This window comes from Eulemur rufifrons, chromosome 6 (genome assembly GCF_041146395.1).
Source record: "Eulemur rufifrons isolate Redbay chromosome 6, OSU_ERuf_1, whole genome shotgun sequence".
Classification (NCBI taxonomy): Eukaryota; Metazoa; Chordata; class Mammalia; order Primates; family Lemuridae; genus Eulemur; species Eulemur rufifrons.
This window is the reverse complement of record NC_090988.1, coordinates 65,213,862-65,236,905: the sequence shown is the minus strand read 5'-3', so window position 1 is coordinate 65,236,905 and position 23,044 is coordinate 65,213,862. Positions and strand designations below refer to the sequence as shown.

Here is a 23,044-nt window from a genome sequence, read left to right as displayed (position 1 = left end):
ATTAAAAATTAAACAAAATATATGAATCAAAAAATATGCAAATCAATTGTTTTCAGGCACTGGACATCAATCAATGTGGGGCAGCAAGTTCTCTGAGAGAAGAGAAACAAATGAAATGAGACCTTTGGTTGTCCCATGTTACTACCGGAGAAGCATTTTCAGGCCACAGTGCAGGGAGGTGGAATGTAGGTAGAGCCTGGTAGTCTCCCTGAACTGAGAAGGTGGAGTTGAGAGTCTGAGAAGCCAAGGCAGCTAGAATTCACTGGGCAGATTACAAGGAAAGAACTCTGAAGATCAGGAGGTCTCTCTCAAGTTTTTAGTTGCATAGTAATCAATGTGGGCATATGAGGAAACTACCTAAGGAGAGGGAAAGAACTACTTAAATGGATTAAAATAAATAATACCCAGTGCTCACACAGGGCCAGAAATATTCTGTGTTTCCACCAGCCAGAATGGAAAATCTTATAATTCATAAGACATCAACTTTAGAGTGTTAAGAAAACCATTGTCTTAGTAATGGGAAAAATCTATCACAAAGTAAAGGCTACTCTGGTTCTCTCTAACAAAGATTATAAGCAATTGTTTTAAAGCCCAAACTTTTTCTAAATAACTTAACTGCATTCTAGCACAAAGTTCAAAAATATTTGTAGGAACAAAAAAATATCCAGTACCCTAAAAGTAAAATTCACAATGTCTTGCATCCAATCAACAATAATTAGTCATGCAAAGAAGGATGAAACTAGGATCCATAATAAGAAAAATCAATCTATAGAAACTGATCCTAAAATGACACAGATGATAGAATTGATATAGGATATCAAAACAGTTACTATAAATATATTCTATATGTAGAGCATGTTAAGAAGTCAGACGAAAGATAACCATGTGAAGACATAACAGATATTTTTAAAAGACCTCAATTGAGCATTTAGGAATAAAACTACAAAGTCTAAGATGAGAATATATTAAATGGCACTAACAGCAGATTAGACATTGCAGTGGAAAGTTTTAGTTAACTTTAAGACATAGCAATACAAACTATTGCTAAACAAAACACAAATTTAAACAAAACTTTAAACAAATTTAAACAAAAACTCAGAAAAAAATGAATGGTGTATGAGTGAGCTATGGGAAATTTTCAAGCTGTTCAACATGTGTGTGATTGGAGTTCTTGAATGAGAGGAGAGTGAGTGGATCAGAAAAAGTATATGAAGAAGTAATGGCCAAAATCTTTCCAAATTTGATGAAAACAATACACACATCCAAGAAGCTGAAAAAACTCAAATCACAATAATCATGAAAAAAAAAAAGTACATCAGGGCATATCATAATCTAATTGCTTAAGACAAATAATAAAGAGAAAATTTTAAAAACCACTAGAGATAAAAGACACATTATATGGAAGAGCAAAGATAAGAATGACAGCAAACTTCCCAACAGAAACAATGCAAGCCAGAAGTCAGGAAGCAAAAATGTGGCTTGAGGGAGGGTGACCAAAAAAAAAAAAAAAAAACTGTTAACCAAGAATTCTATGTCCTGCAAGAAATACTTTTTCAAACATACAAAGGCTGAAAGAATTCAATAGTGGTAGATGTAGGCCACAAGAAATGTTAAAAGAAGTTCTTCAGATGGTAGAAATATAATGCTAGCTAGAAATCTGAATTTGCACAAAGAAATGAAAATTGCAGGCAACAGCATCCATTTTCTTCTTCACTGATTGATAGAAATGCTGATGTAGCATAAAGTCCATTATCTCTGAGTGTCTTCCCATCATCTACTCTTTGAACCAATCATGAAACCTTTCTTCCCTAAACTTACTTGAAAAAATTGTGTGAAGTGGTTGGGAGGCTGGGTTGGATGTTAAAATTGGGACTTTTGAAATATATGGAGAAAAATATACCTTCCTTCTGAGATCTATTTCACTTTATGATGGGAACAGTGTTCAAACTTCCACTTTTCTGTGTGTACTGGACCAGTATCCCATTGCTCACTAATCTTGGATACAGCTGTAATAGTGTACTCTTACACCACAAGCATGTGCGTAATAAGATAGCTTCTAATTTGGACATGAAGTTTTATATAATCTGTGATAGCAGCTAAAGTATATGGGGAAAATATTTGCCTTGCTTCTGGTGCCTACTTCTGCCCATTTAATAAAAGTTCTACCTGGCTTTCTTGGTTCATTAACTATAAAATTTAGTGATCCATTCCTCACAAATGATGGACATAACCAAGAAGCCTCTATTTCATTAAATACATGTAACAATAAGTGATCTGAAAGTTGTTAATGGATCCCTATGAAGGCAGTGCAGTTCCTAAGGTATCTGGAAATGTTTTCATTCTAGTGTGTGTCTCTGCCATTCAAATCTTGAAAAATGTGCAAAGTGGCTTTTTGAGATCACATCATGTCATCCACTGATTAAATTCCATCCCTGATTGAAGATAAACACAAGCATGACATGTCCCTTCAACTCTTCGTTTAAAATGTGGATCAAGAACTGATCTGGAGAATGCAAGATGCCTCCATTACTTCCTATGGAACATCTGGAGTATATGAAATCCATTTCTGCCTTTGTCTACATCAATGCTTCCTTGATGACTGTTATTTACATTTCTTCTTCGACACACTGCCTGTGAATGACTGTGGCATCTCTCACTGAAACCGAACTCAACTCTGAACTTTCTTTTTAAAATATACGCATCCAGAATAAAGGCTGAACGGGGGCTTCCTTCTATTCCTATGAGGCCTTGAAAAAAATCTGCCTCTTGCCTAGCTAGCTCCTGGGATAGTCTCATTAATGAGCAATGACCAGTATTATTCATTATGATACTTGCCCTACGTATTCCAAAATTCCATATCATTGATATAAAAACTATAAAGTATCATACTTCTACTCTTTTTTTTTTTTTTGAGACAGAGTCTCACTCTGTTGCCCAGGCTAGAGTGAGTGCCGTGGCGTCAGCCTAGCTCACAGCAACCTCAAACTCCTGAGCTCAAGCGATCCTCCTGTCTCAGCCTCCCGAGTAGCTGGGACTACAGGCATGCACCACCATGCCCGGCTAATTTTTTCTATATATATTTTTAGCTGTCCATATAATTTCTTTCTATTTTTAGTAGAGGTGGGGTCTCGCTCTTGCTCAGGCTGGTCTCGAACTCCTGAGCTCAAACGATCCACCCACCTCGGCCTCCCAGAGTGCTAGGATTACAGGCGTGAGCCACCGCGCCCGGCCATACTTCTACTCTTAATTGGAAAAAAAGTCAATAAATTATCTGAACATATTATGTGGATCTTCCCCTGGTCCTATGGAAATATCTGAATTAACTCATAAATCATCTTACTTGATTTAAGCCCTGATGGTACCTCTTTGATAAAAAGTTGGCAAAGTGATACTTTTGGCCTTATTTGGGTGTGATATAAGGTAAAACCGTGATTTTTTTCTCTTTTACTCTTAATAACATAAATGTGCCTAGAAATGTTTGTATGCAGGCTTAAAAATATCAAACTGAGCTTTAAAATACATCAGATGATATTTCATTGAATAAGAGCGGTTTTAATGTCTCTTTTATCCATCTCTCTTCTATTAGTGTTAGAGTATCTCATCCCCTTTTCAATTATATACAAATGTGTGATGTTTTTCTTTTCCTCTGAATCAAAGGGACACACTTTGTATTTACCATAAGACCCTGGATTGGACTCCACCTATTTATGAACAAATAACTTTAGAACGTGTACAACAAATTGCTCTGTTCTTGGTGTCATTCTATAAAGTTATTTATTTAACCTATTTTATTCCTTTCTCCAAAAATACAAATAATATTCCCTAAGGATAAAATTAATTCTTGGGTAGATTACTTTCTCTTCATATCTAAGAAGCATTTTGAGACTTCAACCTTGTATTCTGGTGAATCATCCCCTGCCACCCCCCACCCCCACGCCACCACCCCGTTCCCGGAAATCATGTCAGAACTTAAGCAAATATATGTCTGTGGTCTCAGGCCCAGTGGACTTTGTTCCTGTGAGTACCTGCAGAAACTTCTAGCCTGAGAGAACCACAGGACTCTTGAAAAATTTCACTTAGACAAAGGATTTCATGTACTTTTAAGTTTTAGATAAATTTTATTATGATGACAGGAAAAAAATATTGCTTGATACAGAAAGATTAAAAGAAAGAAAAAAAAGACCAAAAAACCCCATATACCTGAAAATGCCTACCATACTAAAGGAATAATAAGGATTTTCTTAAAGAAATATGAAATAAACATATAATAGAGAAAATATATAAAAACATTAATTCTTTGAATAGGGTAATAGAATTTACAAACTTCCAGACAACTTGATCAATACAAAAGATAAAAGCGCAAAAATACTAGAAATGAATAATGGGACATTATTCGGATTTGGTAGAATTTAAAAAGTAATAAAGGGATATCCTGAAATTTTTAAGGCAATAAATAATTTAAACATGAATTATAAAATCTTCTAAAACTGAATTTACTAAAACTGACTCTAGGGGAAAAAAAGGTAAATAGTCCAATAATCTCTAAATAAATTGAATTGATATTTTAAAAATCTTCCCCCAAAGAACACTAGATTATCTTACTGATAAATTTTACTGATTATTTCAAAATATTCTACCTTACAAATTATTCCAGAAAGAAACTTATATAACTTTTATTAAGAAGATAACATAACTTTGATTCTAAAACCCAACATGGATAAAACAAGAAAGAGATTTAACTGATGACCAAATGACACTGCAGGGTTCTTCTGCCTAAAGTACATCCTTCATAGTAAGTCCATTTGCATGCAAAGAACACATATAAAGACTTTAGAATACATTCATTCCACCCAATTTACACATTATCATTGTTATATATCTTAATTTAAGTTTATTTTTCTTAACCTGCAAAACACTCTTATTGCTGATTTATACAATGTACCACTTGCTTTATTTTTTATTCTTTCTTGCATCTCAGACCTTCCTTCTAGGATCACATTTCATCTGCTTAAAATATATTCTTTAGAGTTTTTTTTAGTAAGAATTGTTTGATGACAAATTCTCTTAGTTATTGTTTATCTAAAAGAGTCATTCTCCTTTTAATCTTGAAAAATATTTTCAAATAAATAGTTACTTTCTCTCAGTATGCAGTAGACAGAATAATGTCCCCTCCCCAAAGATGTCCACACTCTAATGCCTGCAACCTGTGAATAGGCTACCTGACATGATAAAAGGAAATTTGCAGCTGTAATTAAGGTTATTGGCTTTTAAAGAAGGAGAGTATCCTGGGGCATCCAGGTGGGTCCAATCTAATCACAGGAGCCTTTAAAAGCAGAAGACTTTCTCTGCCTTCAGTCAGAGATTATGCAGCAGAAGAGGAAGAAGAGAGATGCAGCAGAGCAGAAGTCCCAAAGATTCCAAGTGCGACGAGGTTCTATTGCTGGCTCTGACATGGAGGTGCCCATGTGCAAAGACTAAAGAGAAGCCGCTAGGATTTGAGGGCTGCCCCCAGCTGCCAACCAGCAAAGAAACAGCAACTTCGGTCCTACAGCTGCAAGGAACTGGATTGTGCCAACAACCACTATGAGCTTGGAAATGGATTTTTCCCAGAGCCTCCCGGTAAGAGTACAGCGGGCTGACAGCTGGGTTTCAGCTTTGTGAAACTCAGAGCAGAGAAACCAGCTGAGCCCAGTTGAACTTCTGATCCACAGAACCATGAGATAATACATTTGTGTTGCATTAAGCTGCTAAATTTGTGGTAATTTGTTATGACAGCAATAGAAAACTAATACATAGTACATTGACAATGGCGTTACAATTACAGCTTTCATTTTTGCTATTGAGAAATGAGCTGCTTTTCTAATTATCCCTTTTAAAGTAATCTATTTTTTCTTCTGTGTACCTTGAAGATCTTGTCTTTGTCTTTGATGTTCTGAAGTTTCATTTGTATATATCTACATGTAGATTTGTTTTTATTTATCCTGCTGGGAAATCATAGAGTTTCTGAATGGAGGAATAATATCTTTAACCAGTATTGGAAATTTTGAACTCTTACTTCTTCAAATATTATCTCCACCCAATTCTCTCTTTCCTCCTCTTTTGGAATTCCAGTTTAATATATGTTGGTAACCTATTTATTCTATACTCAATTTTTCTTAAATTTTCTTCCATTTTGTCTGTCAAAGACTATCAATTGTATACTTTTTCAGATATATCTTCTAGTTCATCAGTGCACTATTCAGCTGCTTCTAATCTGCTTTTAAAACCATTTATCAAATTCTTGTTTTAATTATTTTATTTTTTATTAATTTTAGAAGTTCTATGGTTTCTATTTTAATCCATTGGTCTTTTTTAATAGTCTTGCTCTTTTCAAATACTGTGAATCTCCTTTTTATTTTTCTAAAAATTAAATTTTTTCTCTGATAAGCTAGATATCTATATTCAGTGTAGGTCTAGTTCCTCTCATTTTTTTCTTCTGACTCCTTCTCCGAGTGCTATATTTTCTTTTGTTTCTCATGAGTTTTTTGGACTGTGTTTGTATGTCTTGGAACTTTATCTGTGGCAATACTTTATCTGTGGCAATACTTGGAGGTCTTTGAAATTGTTTCTTCCAGAGAGAATTGTGCCTTCATCTGATTAAAGGACCACTTTAATCAAAATTCTTGGCCTGGAGATTTTTTGTTTTTTGATCACTCAGATAATGTGAATTCAGGCTGAAAACTCATGTGAGGGCCATCTTGTGGCACAGATTTCCCTCTCTGTTGGTGCCAAGAATCAAAACAGGCAGTTTTCCTTTCAGTCTTCTGGGTCAGATGTTTGGGTTTATTTCTAGCTCACCCTTATTCTGAGGATGAAATTCTTTAGAGGCCCAAATTTTTGCTGGGAGCTTCTCCTTAGACTTCCCATGTCCAGCAGGCTGTGGATTTTGTTTTAATTCAGCAGCACCATGTAAGGCTCTGGAACCATGGCTCCTTTTCATCTGGTTTAGCAAAGGCCCTCATGGTAAAAGCCTGCCTCTTGGGTTTCTGCCTTCACTCGGTTCATGGCTTCTTATTTATTTGCTAGCTCATTAAAGCCTTTAATAAGATATGACATATAATTTATTTACTGTTTTCCATTGTTTTCAGTGAGTGTCAATCAGGGTAGCTCATATCTGTCACACTGCTAGAAATGGAAGCTTCAGGCACCTTGCCCTTCTGCACGATGAATTCTCCAAGGGGAGGTTAAGCTACCACTTGCCTCTTTTCCTCTCTCTTGGGTGCTTTCTGAGGACCTAGGACCCAGAAAGGTGGGAGCCCCATCCCGCACTCCAGTAATTACATAGACATACCCGTCTGCTTCAGGCCTGCTAGTTCTGCTGGTCCCCTCTCTGAGGCCCAGTCCCACTGCCCCCACTACACCAGATGCTCTGCCATGCCTGCTCTGCAGCTCTGAACCTTCCTTACTTCCTCACACCACAGCCCCCCCCAGCCTAGCCCCAGTCAGCCCAGCTTGATTCCCTCCTACATAGAAGTAGAGAAGTGGTTTAGACCATAGGTCCCTGCACTTGATTTTTAATTGCCCATTTCCTTTCTGGAAGCTCTATCCCATTTTCCTGCTAACTTTTCCATCTTTCTCAGTATTCTTTGAGACAAACACTGTGAAGTTCTGTATTCTAACCTGTGCTAGAATGAAGTGCTGACAATAGTAGGTTCCAGAACACAGCATGCAGTAAGAAACTCAAACTTTGGAACCAAAAATATCAAAGTTTTCATCCCAGATCTTCCATTTGTGAGTTACCACTTAAATTCCCTAAGCCTCCATTTCCTAACTTGAAAATATAACTTTGTCTGATTATTGGAAGTACCAGAGATGATGCATATAAAGTGTCTGATTCAAGATAGGTGCTTAATTAGGTACCAAATGGCTGGAATAATAAAAAAACAAAGATTATGGGGTTTATGTGGTCAAGATTGTGTTTATACTTTGAAGACTGGACTCGAGGCAATTTCAGAAAGAATGATAAGTCTCTTGTTGTTACGTATCAGCTCTAATGTAAGAAAGTGTTATCAAGTAGCTAGGCCAAAATGGTACAGAAAGGACTCAAAACCGAAACACTAAAACCAAAACTCAGGATATGGCAGAAGAAGATTTGGATCAAATCTGGACAAACAATACTGTAGGAACAAACGGTAAGTACTTTTTCTTACACTGCTCTTCCCTGCCTTACCATGGCAGAAATTATTAATTAATGATGATGATATTAATAGTTAAAGTTGGTACTGATCTGAGCTCTTTAATGAATTAACTAATTTAATCCTAACAACTCCATGATGTATTGCTTTTTTTAGTATATTACACATAAAGACCCTAAAGCACAAGCAAGTTTAGAAACTTGTCCAAGATCAAGCAAGCAACCAAGCCCTTCATATCTGTAATACGCTGCTTCTATAATGTGAGCATATATTTCCTGCTCAGAATTCCCACTAATAGGGCCATGCAAGAACCCACTATCAATGATCAGAGATGATACATGAAATGAAATCTAATTTCCACCTTCAGCCTCGAGATTCCTGGCCTGGGGACTTCTCCTGGTGTGGCATTGATAGAAGCAATAGACACCCAGTATCTTTACACCCTATATCATTTGTAGCTTCTATATGTAATTATGTTGAAACTAACTAATAGTAAACTATATAGTAAATTATAGGAGGTGCCCTCAGAGCAGCTTGCCCTTGCCTCACTCACAAAAGCTCTCTTATCCTGTCATCCTCATGTGTTTATGTGTCAGGCTCCGAGACTAAACGTGCATTTCTCAAAGGCAGAGGAAGTTCCCTACTCTTTTATTTATCTGTACCCTGAGATCTATCACGATCTCTATAGCATCCATATAATACAATGACTATTTTAACTATACAAATAACAAAAGCAATAATAACTAGCATTTTGTTTTGTATCTTCAATGTGTGAGGCCCTGTGCTATTACTAAGGCTATATACTATTTCTAAGGCTTACAACAACCATGAGCTCATTTTATCCTCATTTTATAGATAAGGTGCAGAGATACTAGATAGTAAGTGGCTGACTGGGATTTATATCCAGAGCTAGATGGCCCCCATACCTGTATTCTGTCATATGACATCAAGGAAAGACAAAAAAATAAACATTTACGAAATGAATAAATTAGATCATTTCATTTAATCATGAGAGTGCTTCTCAACTCCATTTATACTGCTGTCTTTAAAAGTACCCAGCACAGAGCACAGTAGATGGATGGACCCAGATGACATTTACAGTCACTGTCCTGTGTCCAACCAAGGCAGAGCTGGTTGCTGAGATGAGCCCTGAAAACAAGGACTTTGTTTTATATGGTTACCACATGGTCCCTTCCTCTCTCTTTGGAATTTGACAAGCAAATTGGCATTTGTGTTTCTGAGACTGTCATAGAATAGTGATTGTTAATTATACCCTAGATGTCCTGCCTCATTCTGCCATGGATGTATTATGCTAAATGTGTGCAGTGAGCAAAAGATCTTAAATTTGATTTCAAGTTGCATATCTCAGCATGCTGCCAGACCCGCCTCCGGTCAGAGAGCACCTTAAGAGGCCTTTTGAGAGTCCTCCTGCTCCCAAATTCCCAGTTGTAACTTAGACCAGGAAGTATTCAAAGGATCCAGCAGATGTCAGTATGAATTCTTGAGTCTCTCCAGGTTGGGTATTAACAGATCAAATTGCATCACCTACTGCCCTAGAGAGCTGTCTCTCAACTAGATATCGTAGGAGCTTTAGCTTTAGAGACAATATTTTCTGTAAGCATCTACTCCTCTAATTGGTTAAATTCTGACCTTACATCACAACCTCAAAGGTGGATGAGTGACGCAGTCGCAATTATAAAGAATCTTCAAGAGAAGAGACAAGTGAATAAGGTGGCTGTTTTTAAAAATAAGTCTGTCTGTGCCAGCTACCTGGTTTCCCCTGTGCAGCTGGACTGATTCTCAGTGTCTTCAGTCTCTGACCCAGCAGGCTCTCCCTTTGTAACCAAAGATGGGCAGGGCTTTCCATCAATGACAGCTTTAGAATCAACAACCAGAGACAACGCTGCTATGCTGATCTTAGGTCTGAATATCTTTTTTATTCATTTTGGGATAGTTTTCATATTAAGAAAAGTACAGAGAATAATATAACAAACACCCAAATGTCCACTCCCCAGATTTTACAACTAGTAATATTTTACCATATATACTATAGGCATTTTATTTATTACTAGTGAAAGAAAGCTCTCGTATGCCCCTCCCTAATCCCATTCCTTTTCCTGCCTCCCCAGGGGTAGGCATTATCTTGAAGTTCATGTGTATCCTTCCTGTTTATATTAATTTCCTGGGGTTGCCATAACAAAGTACCACAAGCTAGGTGGTTTAAATGACAGAAATGTATTGTCACACAGTTCTGGAGGCTGGAAGTTGGAGATTAAGGTGTCGACAGGGCCATGTTCCCTCCGAAGGCACTAGAGAAGGGTCTGTTCCAGGCCTCTCTCCTGGCTTCTGGTGGTTTCTTGACTTGAAGCAGCATGACTCCAACTTCACATGGCATTCTTCCCATGTGTCTGTGTCCAAATTTCCCCTTTTTATAAGGACATTGGCCATATTTGATTAGGGGCCCAGGCTACTCCAGTGTGACCTCATCCTAACTAAGTACATCTGCAATGACCTTATTTCCAAATAAGGTCACATTAGGAGGTACTGGGGGTTAGGACTTCAACATGTGAATTTTGAGGGGACAAAATTCAACCTATAACACCATTCATGTAGTAATACTTTCACTGCATATGGTTTTCCCATAAATATACTATAGTATTTTTTGTATATTCAACTTTGTTTAAATGGCATGCACTGTGTGTATCTTTTATAACTTTCTTTTTTTTTACCCAACAATATGTTTTTGAGATGTATTCATAAGACAAATTTTTCCAGTCTGTTTATAGTATTTCACTCTACAAACTTACCACCATAAATCTCTTCTATATACTAAAATTTAAAATATCTACAAGGTTCAAAATATCATCTGATCAGTAAATAATAACAGATACACACATCTTGGGCTTGGACTACATAAGCTTTGTGGGTCCAGCCCTTGCCAAGATTATGTAGCTGTTTAACTGAATTTCTTGATTTTTATAATTTTGTAATTTCAGGCCTCAGCAGGCTCCATCATTAAAGAAGTTTCAGGCAGCAAGAGGAGAGACACTCAACTATTGGAAAATATTGCTAAACAACAAAGAAGAGAAGGAAGACATTTGAATTGATGAGTAAGTTTTGAAATTTAAGGTTGGTTTGAGAGAGCTCTGAGATGACAGCTAAATGTCCCAAGCTAAAAAGGTAGACCCCTAGGAGGAAAGCAGAGGTTGAAGACCAGGTGTGTGACCCCCTCCTGGCTTTCTCCTGGACTGGCCTTTGGGAAGGAGATCAACCCCATTGTCCTTTGATCACTAGTCACAGTGAGCAGCCATCCCTGCAAAGCGTGTTCATGAGTAACCTGGAAGATGCAGAAAGGCTGCCAGACCCTCCTGCAACTGAACAGCTGCAGCCTCATCTGCTCATTGGGGGTCTCCCCTGTCCAGGGTTTTAGCCATGGCCCACCTGAGATTCAGCAAAATGAAGGAAATCTCCATCTTAAAGGTGGAAGATACGTCATGCCTGAGGTGGGCTCCTGTGGCCAACTGCGGGGAGGAGAGGAGGGCTCAGCAGTGTATCCAAGTGCCCCACAAGGCCATCAAACTCAGGTGCCAAGAGATAGACAAGGAAATGGCCATCCTGAGCAAGTTCGCAGAGAAAGTGAAAACGACCACTGGTCACTTGACTCAGCTCCTAGCATACATGAAGTGACGGGGGACCTTTCTGAGGAGCAATCCTGCAGAAAGAGATGTTGATGGAATTGCCCAGGGCCACTTTCTTCCTCTTCGATGGTGTGACATCTGGATGTGTGCGCCTTCTGCTTTGTTGTACCTCCACCTTTATTACTCTCTGAAGGACCCCGATGGGACAGCTCCATGTCACTCCCAAACACTGCACCCTTGAAGAAGATGCTTAAAAAATCAAATAGGATTTGTCTTCTGGAGGTGAGAAATGAGGTTGTAAAGATTTTTTTTCAAATAAGGCGAAAATTTGGAATTTGCCAAAGTGTTATACTTCTACTTTTAAGATCACACATGGTGTGAGGGCCTATATGTACAAAAATATAATACAATGTATGTGTAACAAATGGTATAATCATGGGCTTTGGTTTCAAACAGTCTTTGGTCAAATTCTGTCTTCTATTACTAGTTATGTGATCTTGGATAAGATGTAGAGTCTCACTGAATCTGACTTTCCTTATTTTGAAAAAGGGATAAATAATAGCTACTTAGCAAGCTTGTTTTAGAAATTTAGTGAAGTAGTGTATGTGCAGTGCCTGGCACAGAACAGCTACAGTCATGGTAGCTGTCATTTCTTGGATCCCAGTCCCAGCTCTTCTATTTACTTGCTCTGTAATTTTACACATGTCTCTTTACTGCTAGGTGGAGGATGCAGAGATAAGCCTAGATGGCCTCTACATCCCTCACAAGATTAATAGTCTCTGTTTCTAACACAGTGTGTGTCTTCAAGTGTGTGTCTACACTTGAAGCACTGTCAAGTGGAACCAGGCAAGCTGAATAGACACAAAGGTGGATTTGGTTGACTTTAGCTGTAGCCATGTTTATTGGGCACTTGCCATTAGGCACTGTTCTAAGTTTTTTCCATGTATTAGCATTTAATTCTCACAGCCCTATGAGTAAGGCACTATCATCATCTCACCTTACAGATGAGGTAACTGAGGCACAGAAAGATATGTATCTTGTCCAAGGTCACACACTTAGTAAGTGTTAAAGCCAGAATTCAGTCTGAAGTTTTAACCACTATGCTTTACAGATTTTCTGAAGGTATTCACTTACCCACAACTAACCCACCACACCAGTCTAAAATCAGAGGTAATTCCAGCACTTTATTCATTTTTGTTTTTCTTTCCTGAGGCTAGAGCAGCCCCTCATGATATGTTTTCTGGAGAATGATGGCTCTGCAAAGGTCTAGAGCCATATCTACCCTCTAGTAAGCGTCTGGTGCTAAGTTCTTACTTTTACCCTAATTAGCTTCTGAAGTCAAACAGATGTGGGCTCAATCCCACCCACATCAGTAGTAACTATTTGATTTTGACAATGCTACTTAATCTCTCCAAGTCTCAATTTCCCCATCTGTAATAGAGAGTATGAATGGGAATGTCAATAATAGCACCTAACTCACCAAGGTGAGAATGAGAGGTAATACATGGGAAAATGACTGCGTGCAGGAGGAACTCAGTAAATAGGATCAGCTTTAGTTCAGTCTTTGGGGCAAACTTCAGATGGAGCCACTGAGATAGGGAAAGGCTCCTTTAATTCTCCCTTGTCCTGACTCCCAGAATGAGAATCTTTGTTCCAGGATCTCTGTTTTGATTTCCTGTCTAGGGCAGCCTGGAAGCGCAGAAGTGTTCTAGATGTGGCCAAACTTGCAGTCCATGTTGCACAGCTGCTTTAAAATCAGTGGGACTTTGAGGGTCTCTTCAGTTGAAGGTGAGTCACATGATCCTGCCTGCCCTACATTCCACAGCCTAGAGAGGGAGGATGGAACATTCTCCCACCTTCTATGGATCTTAACTGCAAATCCCATCCAGATTTTGATGTCATCCTTTCATTACTCTTTTAAACTTTCTCTTTCAAAAGTTCCACCTTTCTGAATAATATTATTTTTTAAAAAGGCCCTTCAAATCTTTGGCCCGAGTTTTCCACTCTGAGTCCAACTTCCTTTTCTTCCTCCTCTTCTTTTGCTTATTAATAAAGTTTCCTTTATGTGTAACACCATCTCTCCATGCTATGAATTTGTGGGTGTTACAAAAAGGTATTGTTCAAGGAACAGTAATTATTCTGAGGTTTAATATAGCCAGAGACAGAGACGCGATGGAGCTACAAGTCATCCGAGGGCAGGATCCTCCCACGGAGGATCTTACACTGGGAGCTTTTGTAGCATCATTTGTGTCTCAACGCCTTTGAATAGGCTCCCACTTCCTACAGACTTTGATCTTCCCTTTCTATTCTTTATCACAACTTATATTAGAAAATTATACTTATGTACCTATTGTTCCCAGCCCTTCTTACCCCAAGCAAAAAAAATTCAGAGGGTGTGGAACATTGTCGTTAAACAAGAAAGTATATTTTCTTCCGTTTGGTGCATTTTCTCTAGGTTCCCTTTCGAACTCTCATCCTCGAAGTCAAACTCCATACTCATTAGCATTGGGGATAGTTATCTCTTCATCTTCATCCTTCTAATAAGTGTAGTCGTTGGTGGCCTTGCTGCACCACTACCAGTGGTCGGCATGGTTGGAGATGTGGAGGGTGGGGAGTACGGGGAAAAGGTATGGGTTTGTTTTCAGTTCTGGATGCTTCATTTGGATGGGAGTGGGACACGGGGAGGTGAATGGGAGGGAAGGAACATTGACCCATTGGACTTTCTGAAACTGAGAGAGTAGTTTGGACAAAGTTTGGAAAACATGAACATGACTAGGAAAGTAGTACATCAGACAGAGAAACCTTGCTGGAAATATAATCAACGTGGTGGTTTTTAAAATTCCTTGATATTCCTTCCTTTGAACAGTGGAGCTTAATTGTCCTTTCTTTGAAAGTAGGCCAGATTTGGTGACATGCTTCGAACTAATAAAATGTGTCTGAAATAATCTAAGTGACTTCTAAGACTAGGTCATAAAAAGGATAGATTCTGTCTAGGTTTCTCCTTCTTGGAGCACTCACTCTGGAGGAAGTTAAATGCCATGTGGACACTCAGGCATCCTGCGGAGAGGCCCCTATGAAGAGGAACTGAGGCCTCCCACCAAGAGCCAGCACCAGCTTGCCAGCCACGTGAGGTCAAAACTACTATTATAATAGTACCAAGAAGTTAGCTACATTTTTTCACTTGTTGACATTTGCACTAATGGTGCAAAAGCAATGGTTAAGTAAAATTTCACCTTAATATGATCAAGGCAATGACACTAAACTGTACTTATAGTCATATTCTTCACTGCCACACACTTACATGTTTTAAATACTAATTTCACTTATGAATGTACTTGAGGCAGTAAAAATTATTAATTTTATTAAATCTTGAGACTTTGGTACATGCCTTTTTTTAATATTCTGGGTATTATGAGAACTATACTTCAGGCATTTCCACTGTGTGCTGAAACACAATGGGTGTCAGTTTCAAGAGAAAAGCATTAGTGTGATTGTTTGAATTGTAATGTGAACTAGTTGCTTTTGCCATAGAACACTATTTTTACTTGAAAGAATAATTGACAGACAAATTACGGTTATTCAGACTGGGATGTTTGGCAGACAGATATTTTCCCAAAAGTGAACAAAGTGAGGCTATCTCTTTAAGGAAAACAACTGACAATATTTGTTGCCAATAATAGAATTTGAGCTTTCAAGCTTGTTAGCTTCCCAATATTTAAAGACTGAACTGATGAGATCAGTCATGATATTAACAAGTTATTTATTAATACTATATAATGAAAGGTGTCAATATCTGGACAATCTGCATAATTGAGTGAGATATATCAATAACCTTTTACATGAAAGTGGAAGCTTTTAGAAGAACTCAGAAGACCTTGATTTAAATCCAGGCTCTGTCATCTACAAGCTACTTCAGCTCCATTATCTCATCTATAAGTGAGTTTTCTCTGTTTCCTCATCTGTAAAATCGGTATATAGTAATAAATGTTAATGTATATTCATAAGTTGATATATAGAATGATATAAAATAAGTGCTTGGCACATCATAAATGTTGTACAAATGTTTTCTATCATTATCATCATCACCATTTTAGGTGGGAGGAGCTAGACATCACCTTTTGGTATAGCATAGGGCTTTAGAGCAAAGGCTTTGATAATAGATATTGCCAGGTTCAGATCCTAGCACCACTTACTAACTAGTGGCCTTGGGCAAGTGATTTAATACTATGATCATATACAATAACATATATTAATATACTAATAATCATATGATTACTGTAAGGAATAAATGACATAATGCATGTTATATGCTTGGACTAGAACCTTATACATTAGGTTAACTAGCTGTCACTAATAATTCGGACTTCAAAAAATGTTCCTTGAATTGCATAAAATCATATCACAATATGATAGCACTAAACCTTTCAGAAAGATACACCGATTTTTATGATACGTTCAAGCAGTGATATTGGTAAACCAGTTGTCCAAAAAAACCAAAAGCTCTGACTTGTAGTATCTGCTAATTTCTGTGAAATAAATACTCCCACCATGGCCAGCTTCAGGCTACCAACATGAAGTCAGTGAATGCAGAGTTGGGAAGAAATTCTCACAATTGTCCCTTGTGAGCCAGCATGGGCTGTCTCCAGCACACCACTGCTTTCAGGTATATTTCTGAAGAAGAATCATTCAATAAACCTCATCTGTGGATTCAGTTCACAGGAGGTAAACAGGAGGTTACACAAGAGCAGAGAAGCCAAAGGAAGCTGAATTTTTGGTGTCTTTAGAAATATTTTCGAAAGTCATTGTGATCTTTCACTAAATTACTCAGAACTTGACCCATTTATGTACCTATGAAAACAAGACAATTCTCTATGTACTTTTAATAGTTGCAAAGGTTTTTGTGGAATGAAACCTTGGGAAGCAAGAACTTAGTTTAACATACAATTTAATCAGAAAATCCAAGACAGATTTTGCATGATTCCATTTATTAAAGAAAAAAAATTTCCTTTCAGTATATCTCCCCAACTATGAAATTCATTTTAAATTTTTGGAAAGAACAAATCCAACTTTAAGGAAAAAAAAAAAAAACCTGCTAGGCAGTTAAAATACCCTGGTTCAAAAGTAAAAACACAAACAAAAAAATGAGGCAAGATAAGATTATACAGTGAGAGTAGAGAAAACAAGATGAAGTGAAATCACCCATGATAATCTGTCGTATTAGCCATTGTGTATTTCAACATCTGCAACTGAAAAGCCACAGAAGTCAAAAAATAAGAACAAAAAAGACTCCCAAGGACCACAGATTGTTTGATAATGTTGCTCTAAGATTTCACTCTTTGTGTATTTCACGTAAAAAATAAATTAAGTATAAATAAGGAGGTGAGGAGAGCTGGTGTGTACTCAGAGGAAGCATGAGAATGGGCGGGATGTCTTTCCTCTCCTATACCCGCTACACGAAACTCTCCTCCATGTTGCTGCAGAGTAAGAAGGAGTCCACAAGCCGAGGCTGGACCAGCTGCTGGAAGTCGGAGTCCTGCAGGCCTTCAGGGCAGACTCCAGCCAATCTACGCAGAGCAGCCTGGGGAGAAGACAGAAGAGGTGACACAGGTCAGAGTGGGCCCTGTTCTGATGCATGTATTTCCTTCAACTGCCCTGAGAGATGCATTTCAGGAAGTGGGCAGGCAATTTGGGCTCATCATCGTCTTGCCCACCTGGTACCTTAATGACCATTTTGTTCACCTGGTCACCATATCAAGCTTATCACTTGGTTTCCTGGTTTCATTTGCACCTTGGTCACTATGGCAGATGTCACCTGAAAGCTCTAAATGCTCTTACTAATGGTCTTGCCATCTTAAATTTTTAGTCATCTTAAGAACCTGGTCATTTTAAGGATCTGGTCAACTTAGTGACATATTTAAGGTCAAGATGTGTTTGTCCTAGAGACTGGAGCTACCAGAAGCATCAGTGGAATTATATTATTGCTTCCAGGTCCCTAGAATAACCTTAGAATAGCAAGGTCCTGGACAAAGCACTATAAGATGGGAAGGAAGGAGGGAAGAGAGGGAGAACATAGCATCAGAGTAGATGGAGATTCTGCCACCAAGAAATTCAAGGTCCAGAGAGGGGGGTGAATGGGAAATAGAGGTACAAGCAGAATGAAAATGCTCCCCAGACCCCTACACACTGAGCACTGAGTATACTCTTCCTGCTTTATGTCCATGTGCCCTTGCTCATACTCTTCCCTGTGACATAAAGTTCCTCCCCACTCTTTTCTGGCCAGCAGATGTCGTGCAAGGCCTGGCCCATTGTCACCCCTCCCCTGTGAAGCCTTCTTTGATTACCCTGAAGCAGAGGTGATCTGTCCCTTCACCGTGCACCCAGGGCCCCTGGGCTGACCTCAACCTTTTCACACTTGACTATAACTGGTTTGGGGGTATTCATCTCCCACATTAGACTGTGAGCTCCTCAAAAGCAGGGATCAAGTTTTATGTTTCTCTGTTCTCTATAGCAGGCAGCACAGGGGTTGGCATGGGGCTCAATAAATGCCTGCTGAAAAGAAATGAACAAATGAGGTGCTTTAAATTTGAGGTCTACTGATAGAGCAACCGGAAACTAAATGTGAGCTATGCACCTACCTAGACCTGTTTGCCAGTTAACTGAGGCAATGGTACTAAGTGCTTGATGGATAGTCATTCCTTCCCTCTTCGTTAGCATATACACAGCAGGGAACAAGGTGCCCCCTCCTCTCCCACCCCTGGAAACAAAGAGAGTGGGGGAATATCTATAATGGCAGAAGAAGCAAAGAAGGAGGGAATGCAAACACTTACTGAGTGTCTCAGTATCACAGAGATATACAGAGTATCTCATTTAATCTCTACATGATGCTACAAGCTAAATATCATGATCTCCATTTTGAGAATAAGAAAACTAAGTGTCAGAGAAGGAAAGTGGCCTTCCAGAACATCACACAGCAGTCCAACTCCAGCACACTCAGAGTTACACAAACAGGCAGGATGCTGCAACCCCAGGACACTAGGTTATACTGAGTACAAGGCAGGAGTAGAGCTCATTACCTAGACATGGCCGGTGGCCTGCTGCTGAGAAATCAGACCAAGGAGATGAAAAGAGAAGATGGTCTGAGCTGGTTGTAGGAGTCACAGGTGCTACCATGTCAAGCCAGATCAAGGAGAAGGAACAGGTGTCTCTGTGTATATGAGCAGGGTCTGAGACCCCAGAACAGGAAGTAGATGTCTCAAGACTGTCTCTAATGAGCGTGTCCTGCCTCTCCTGCGGCATGACTTACCCCCAGGGCTAAAGAAGCTGAACTCCATGGCACTTCCTCATTCCTCTTGGCCCCAGCTGAGAGAAATAACCCCATTGCCCCTGAATTGTCACTGTGAAAATGGAACCAGGCATCTTCCGCAGATGAGGATATGAGGCCATCGATACATTTTGCATCATCAAAGTTTAAAATAAAGTTGGGGGGGGAGACAAAAAAATAGAACATAGATCTATCAAGAGAATAAATGAGATAGAAAATAGCAGAGAAAGAAAACCAGACAGCAACAGAAAGAGCAAGAAGGAAATGCTAAAACACAGAGACAGAGATGAATTTGGTGAAGGAAAAGAGTTCAAGCATGACAGGTGGATGGAGCGAGAAAGAGAAACAATGACAAAGAAAATAAATAAAAGAGAAATTTATGGGGGCAATAACAGGAGGCAATAACAGGTAGGAGGAGGTGAGGAGGCAGAGAGGAAAAGGAAGGAACAAAGAGAGGGAGAGAGGGATGAGGGGGATAAATATAAGGGAGGAAGGGAAAGAAGGAAGAGAAACTGCTGAGAGAGAGAAGAGGCTACCCCTAGAAAGAGAGAAAAGCAAAGAGCAAAAACACAACAGAGAGCAGAGAGCGACAGAGAGAGAGAGAGGGAGAAGGGAAACCCTCGCCTCCCCAAGGTCCCTGGAAAGCCTGCAGGACATGAGCCCCACAGCAGCTCAAAACCCCCCTTCCGCAGTGCCCAGCAGCCTCCGAGGGCCCTGCACCTTCCCAAGCCTTCTCTCGGCCTCTGCCTCCCCGGGGGGGTTAACAGCCAGTCATCCCACAATCTCATTCCCAGACATCCCCAAAGCACCCAAGTATTAAACAAGGCCAGCAGCCCACTGACAGCCGCTTCATTAAGGAAAAATCAATTCTGCTTGTGAGACAGTCTGCCCTGCCCCCTCCCAGACCTGGGAGACAATGATTGAAATTCCCTCCCTCCACCTGAAGACGGCGTTTGAAACTGGAAAGAAGACCTTGGGGAAGAGCAGGAAAGGTGGCTGTTAACTATTCCACAGTGGATCCCTAGCATCAAGAAGCTGGGAGGTGGGCTCCAGAATGCACTCACTTGGGTTCAAGGTGAAGAGCCCGGTGGCTGGCTGAATAATTCATTCATGTTTCTCCCATCCTATCCCACAAAGGAAGAGGGAGCCACGATGCCAGCAGAGGGGCCCCATCCAGGAGTAAATGAGTTTTTCTCACAAGGTCCTCTTCGGACTAGGCAGGAGACAGCCCTAGCCTAGCTCCCCTGTTCTGCAGGCACCATGACATCAACGCCACCCCCTAACATTCTGCCAGCCTAACACTCTGGCTTTGATCTGCCTTTAAGATTCCCTAGAACCTCAGAAGTTCACGGTTACTAAAATTGTGGTGATAGAACAATGGGGATTTTTCACATATACAACCTCATGTAATTTTCATCACAATTTTATGAATTAAGTGAAATAAGTAGTAGAACCATCACCCTCTTAAAGAGAAAAGCTAAAGCCTAGAGAGGCTTTATGGCTTACTCAAGGCAACCACAGCATAGCCAGTTCTCCTGGCCCCTGGTCTACAATTCCCAAGGCCAGGGAAAACACTGAGGGAAGACAGAGAACTCACCAGGCAGGCCACGAGCACAGCATCACTGCTGTTCCTCTCCGACGGGGACCTGCAGAGCTCGATGAGACGGGACATACCTGCACGAGACACAGGGAGAACGTCATGCCTGGGATGGGGGACCTGGCCAGGCCTGGCCCAGAGGTGCTGGCCCTCTCTCATGCACCCACTCTGCATGGTAGCCTGTGGAGACAGGAGGCTCACAGGGGCCCCACTGGTCCCCCAGTCTGCCAGGGAAGGAGGTTGATCCCACCTGAAGGAGTTGTGGTAGACACTTTCTACTTCCTCTGTGGTAAACAGGCCCTGGTCAAGGCCCGGTCCAGCTCATGCACCAAAGTCAAACCCACAAGTGCCAGAACACTGGCCAGGACTGAACTGGGTGAAAACTGCAGCAGAGGAACTGCCCGTCTCTCTGAGAAAGGACTTCCTGTTTAGGTATTTCTGATTTTACCAGAGCTATGTTTAACCTCTATATCATTACCAGACTTCCTGGCTATACATTTTTTTCCCCAATTGCTTATTTCAGTTAGAAAATATATTGTGCTAAAATTAAAAAAAAAAAAAAAAAACCCGCAGACTCTAATGATGTTTCCTAAGGGCTTTACTGAGGAAAGTTAAATAAATGACTCCATTTTTCAATGCAGATTGACTTTTTTCAAACTCAAAAAAAAAACTGGTTATAAGATAGCATTAGAAGGTATGAAGACAGTCTGTAGGTTTATTCCCCATAAAGTCTTTTTTAAAAATTTCAGAATATGAGGGGGTACAAACGTTGAGGTTACATATATTGTCTTTTCACTGCCTGGAGATACCTCAAAGAACTATAAGTAGAACTACCTTTTGATCCAGCAATTCCACTACTAGGTATCTACCCAAAGGAAAAACTGTCATCCTATAATATCAATAAAGACATCTGCACTCGAATGTTTAGAGCAGCACAATTCACAATTGCAAAGATGCGGAAACAACCCAAGTGCCCACCAATACATGAGTGGATTAATAAAATGTGGTATAAGTACGCCATGGAATACTACTCAGCCACACAAAACAATAGTGAAATAACACCTCTTGTATCATCCTATAAAGTCTCTATGGGGAAGGAACCCTCTGCTGCCCCAGGCTACCTCTTACTGTGCGTTGGGTTACCTGGATGATTGGTGACACTGCTATTGGTGACACCTTTTCTCAAGCCTCTCCCTGGAATTCCTTTCTCAGCCTTCACACCAGAATAACTCCTACTTACCCTTCAAACCACTGACATAGACTCACCTCCCTGTTAAAATGTCCTTTGATTCACCCAGATAAACGTGAGCTACTTCTGCTCATGGAATGTACCACAGACGTGCTTTGAGTGTTGCTCCCGTGATACTCAAGTGCAAACATTTCTTTCCACATCTCTCACCCCATGAGGCTGTAAGCCCCTGTGGTCAGGACAATGTCACATCCAATGTTACATGCCCAGCACTCAGAACAGGGCTTAGCATAAAGTGCTCTGAAAATATTTGTTGGGTAAATAAGTGATTAACTGAATGAATAAGTGATTTAATGAGCCAGTTAGTGAATGAGTTAATAGTGAATAAATGAAGTCAAAAATGTGTTAATCAATGATGAACTAGAGGATGAACGATCAAATGAGTAGATAAGTAAACAAATGAGGAAGTGAATATAACTGAGTAAGGGAATGAGTGAATGAATGAATGGGGACCTAATTAACAGGGAGTCTGCAGGTGAGTCACTGTTCTGGCCAACTTTACCTGTCTAGGCCCTTTCTCTCTCTTGCACCAGCCCCAGGTCACAATCTAGACTAGGGGCTGCACCCTGGGCCTCTGTCCCAGTGCTTCCCAGCACCCAGAGAGTGGGGCTCACCCCAGCCACCCTTGCCCTGTGTTCACTGCTGCCACTGTGAGATCGGGCTGCTCCCATCGCCAAGCCCCCATTCCACTCCAGCCAGCACCACTCACAGCTGAGCCGCACGGCCTCCCGTGCCACGTCTGGGTCTCGGCTGAGACGGGCCAGGGTCACTGCAGCTTTCTGCTGGACTCGCTCGCAGGCTGCCACCTCAGCGGGGGTCCCAGACCTCGGCTTCTCGGACAGCATACCCATGATCAGCTGGACACCTGGGCAGGAAGCAATGACAAGTTACTACCTACCCCCAGTGTAGCGCCTTCCCCCATTGGGCCAGCAGGACAGATGGCTGAAGGCCATAAGCAAAGGCTGTCAGGATGACTTAGGGGGTCTTACTCACAGAGGGGAAGCTGGACAAGGCCACTATTCTACTCCGTCTACTCCCTGAGGATATCTCTGATTCCATGTGCCA

At 40.3% G+C, this 23,044-nt stretch overlaps 1 protein-coding gene across 1 annotated transcript in view; it reads right to left on the bottom strand.

The window, feature by feature from the left end:
• Window positions 1-17,261: 17,261 nt before the first annotated feature.
• The window catches only part of INSC (INSC spindle orientation adaptor protein), a 126,988-nt gene continuing 121,205 nt past the window's right edge, over window positions 17,262-23,044 (bottom strand). The window contains exons 11-13 of the mRNA XM_069469638.1: window positions 22,689-22,844; window positions 20,731-20,807; window positions 17,262-17,390 (exon numbers count right to left, since the gene is read on the bottom strand). Coding sequence (XP_069325739.1) covers window positions 17,262-17,390; window positions 20,731-20,807; window positions 22,689-22,844 — 362 coding nt within the window. The remainder of the gene's footprint in view (window positions 17,391-20,730; window positions 20,808-22,688; window positions 22,845-23,044) is intronic.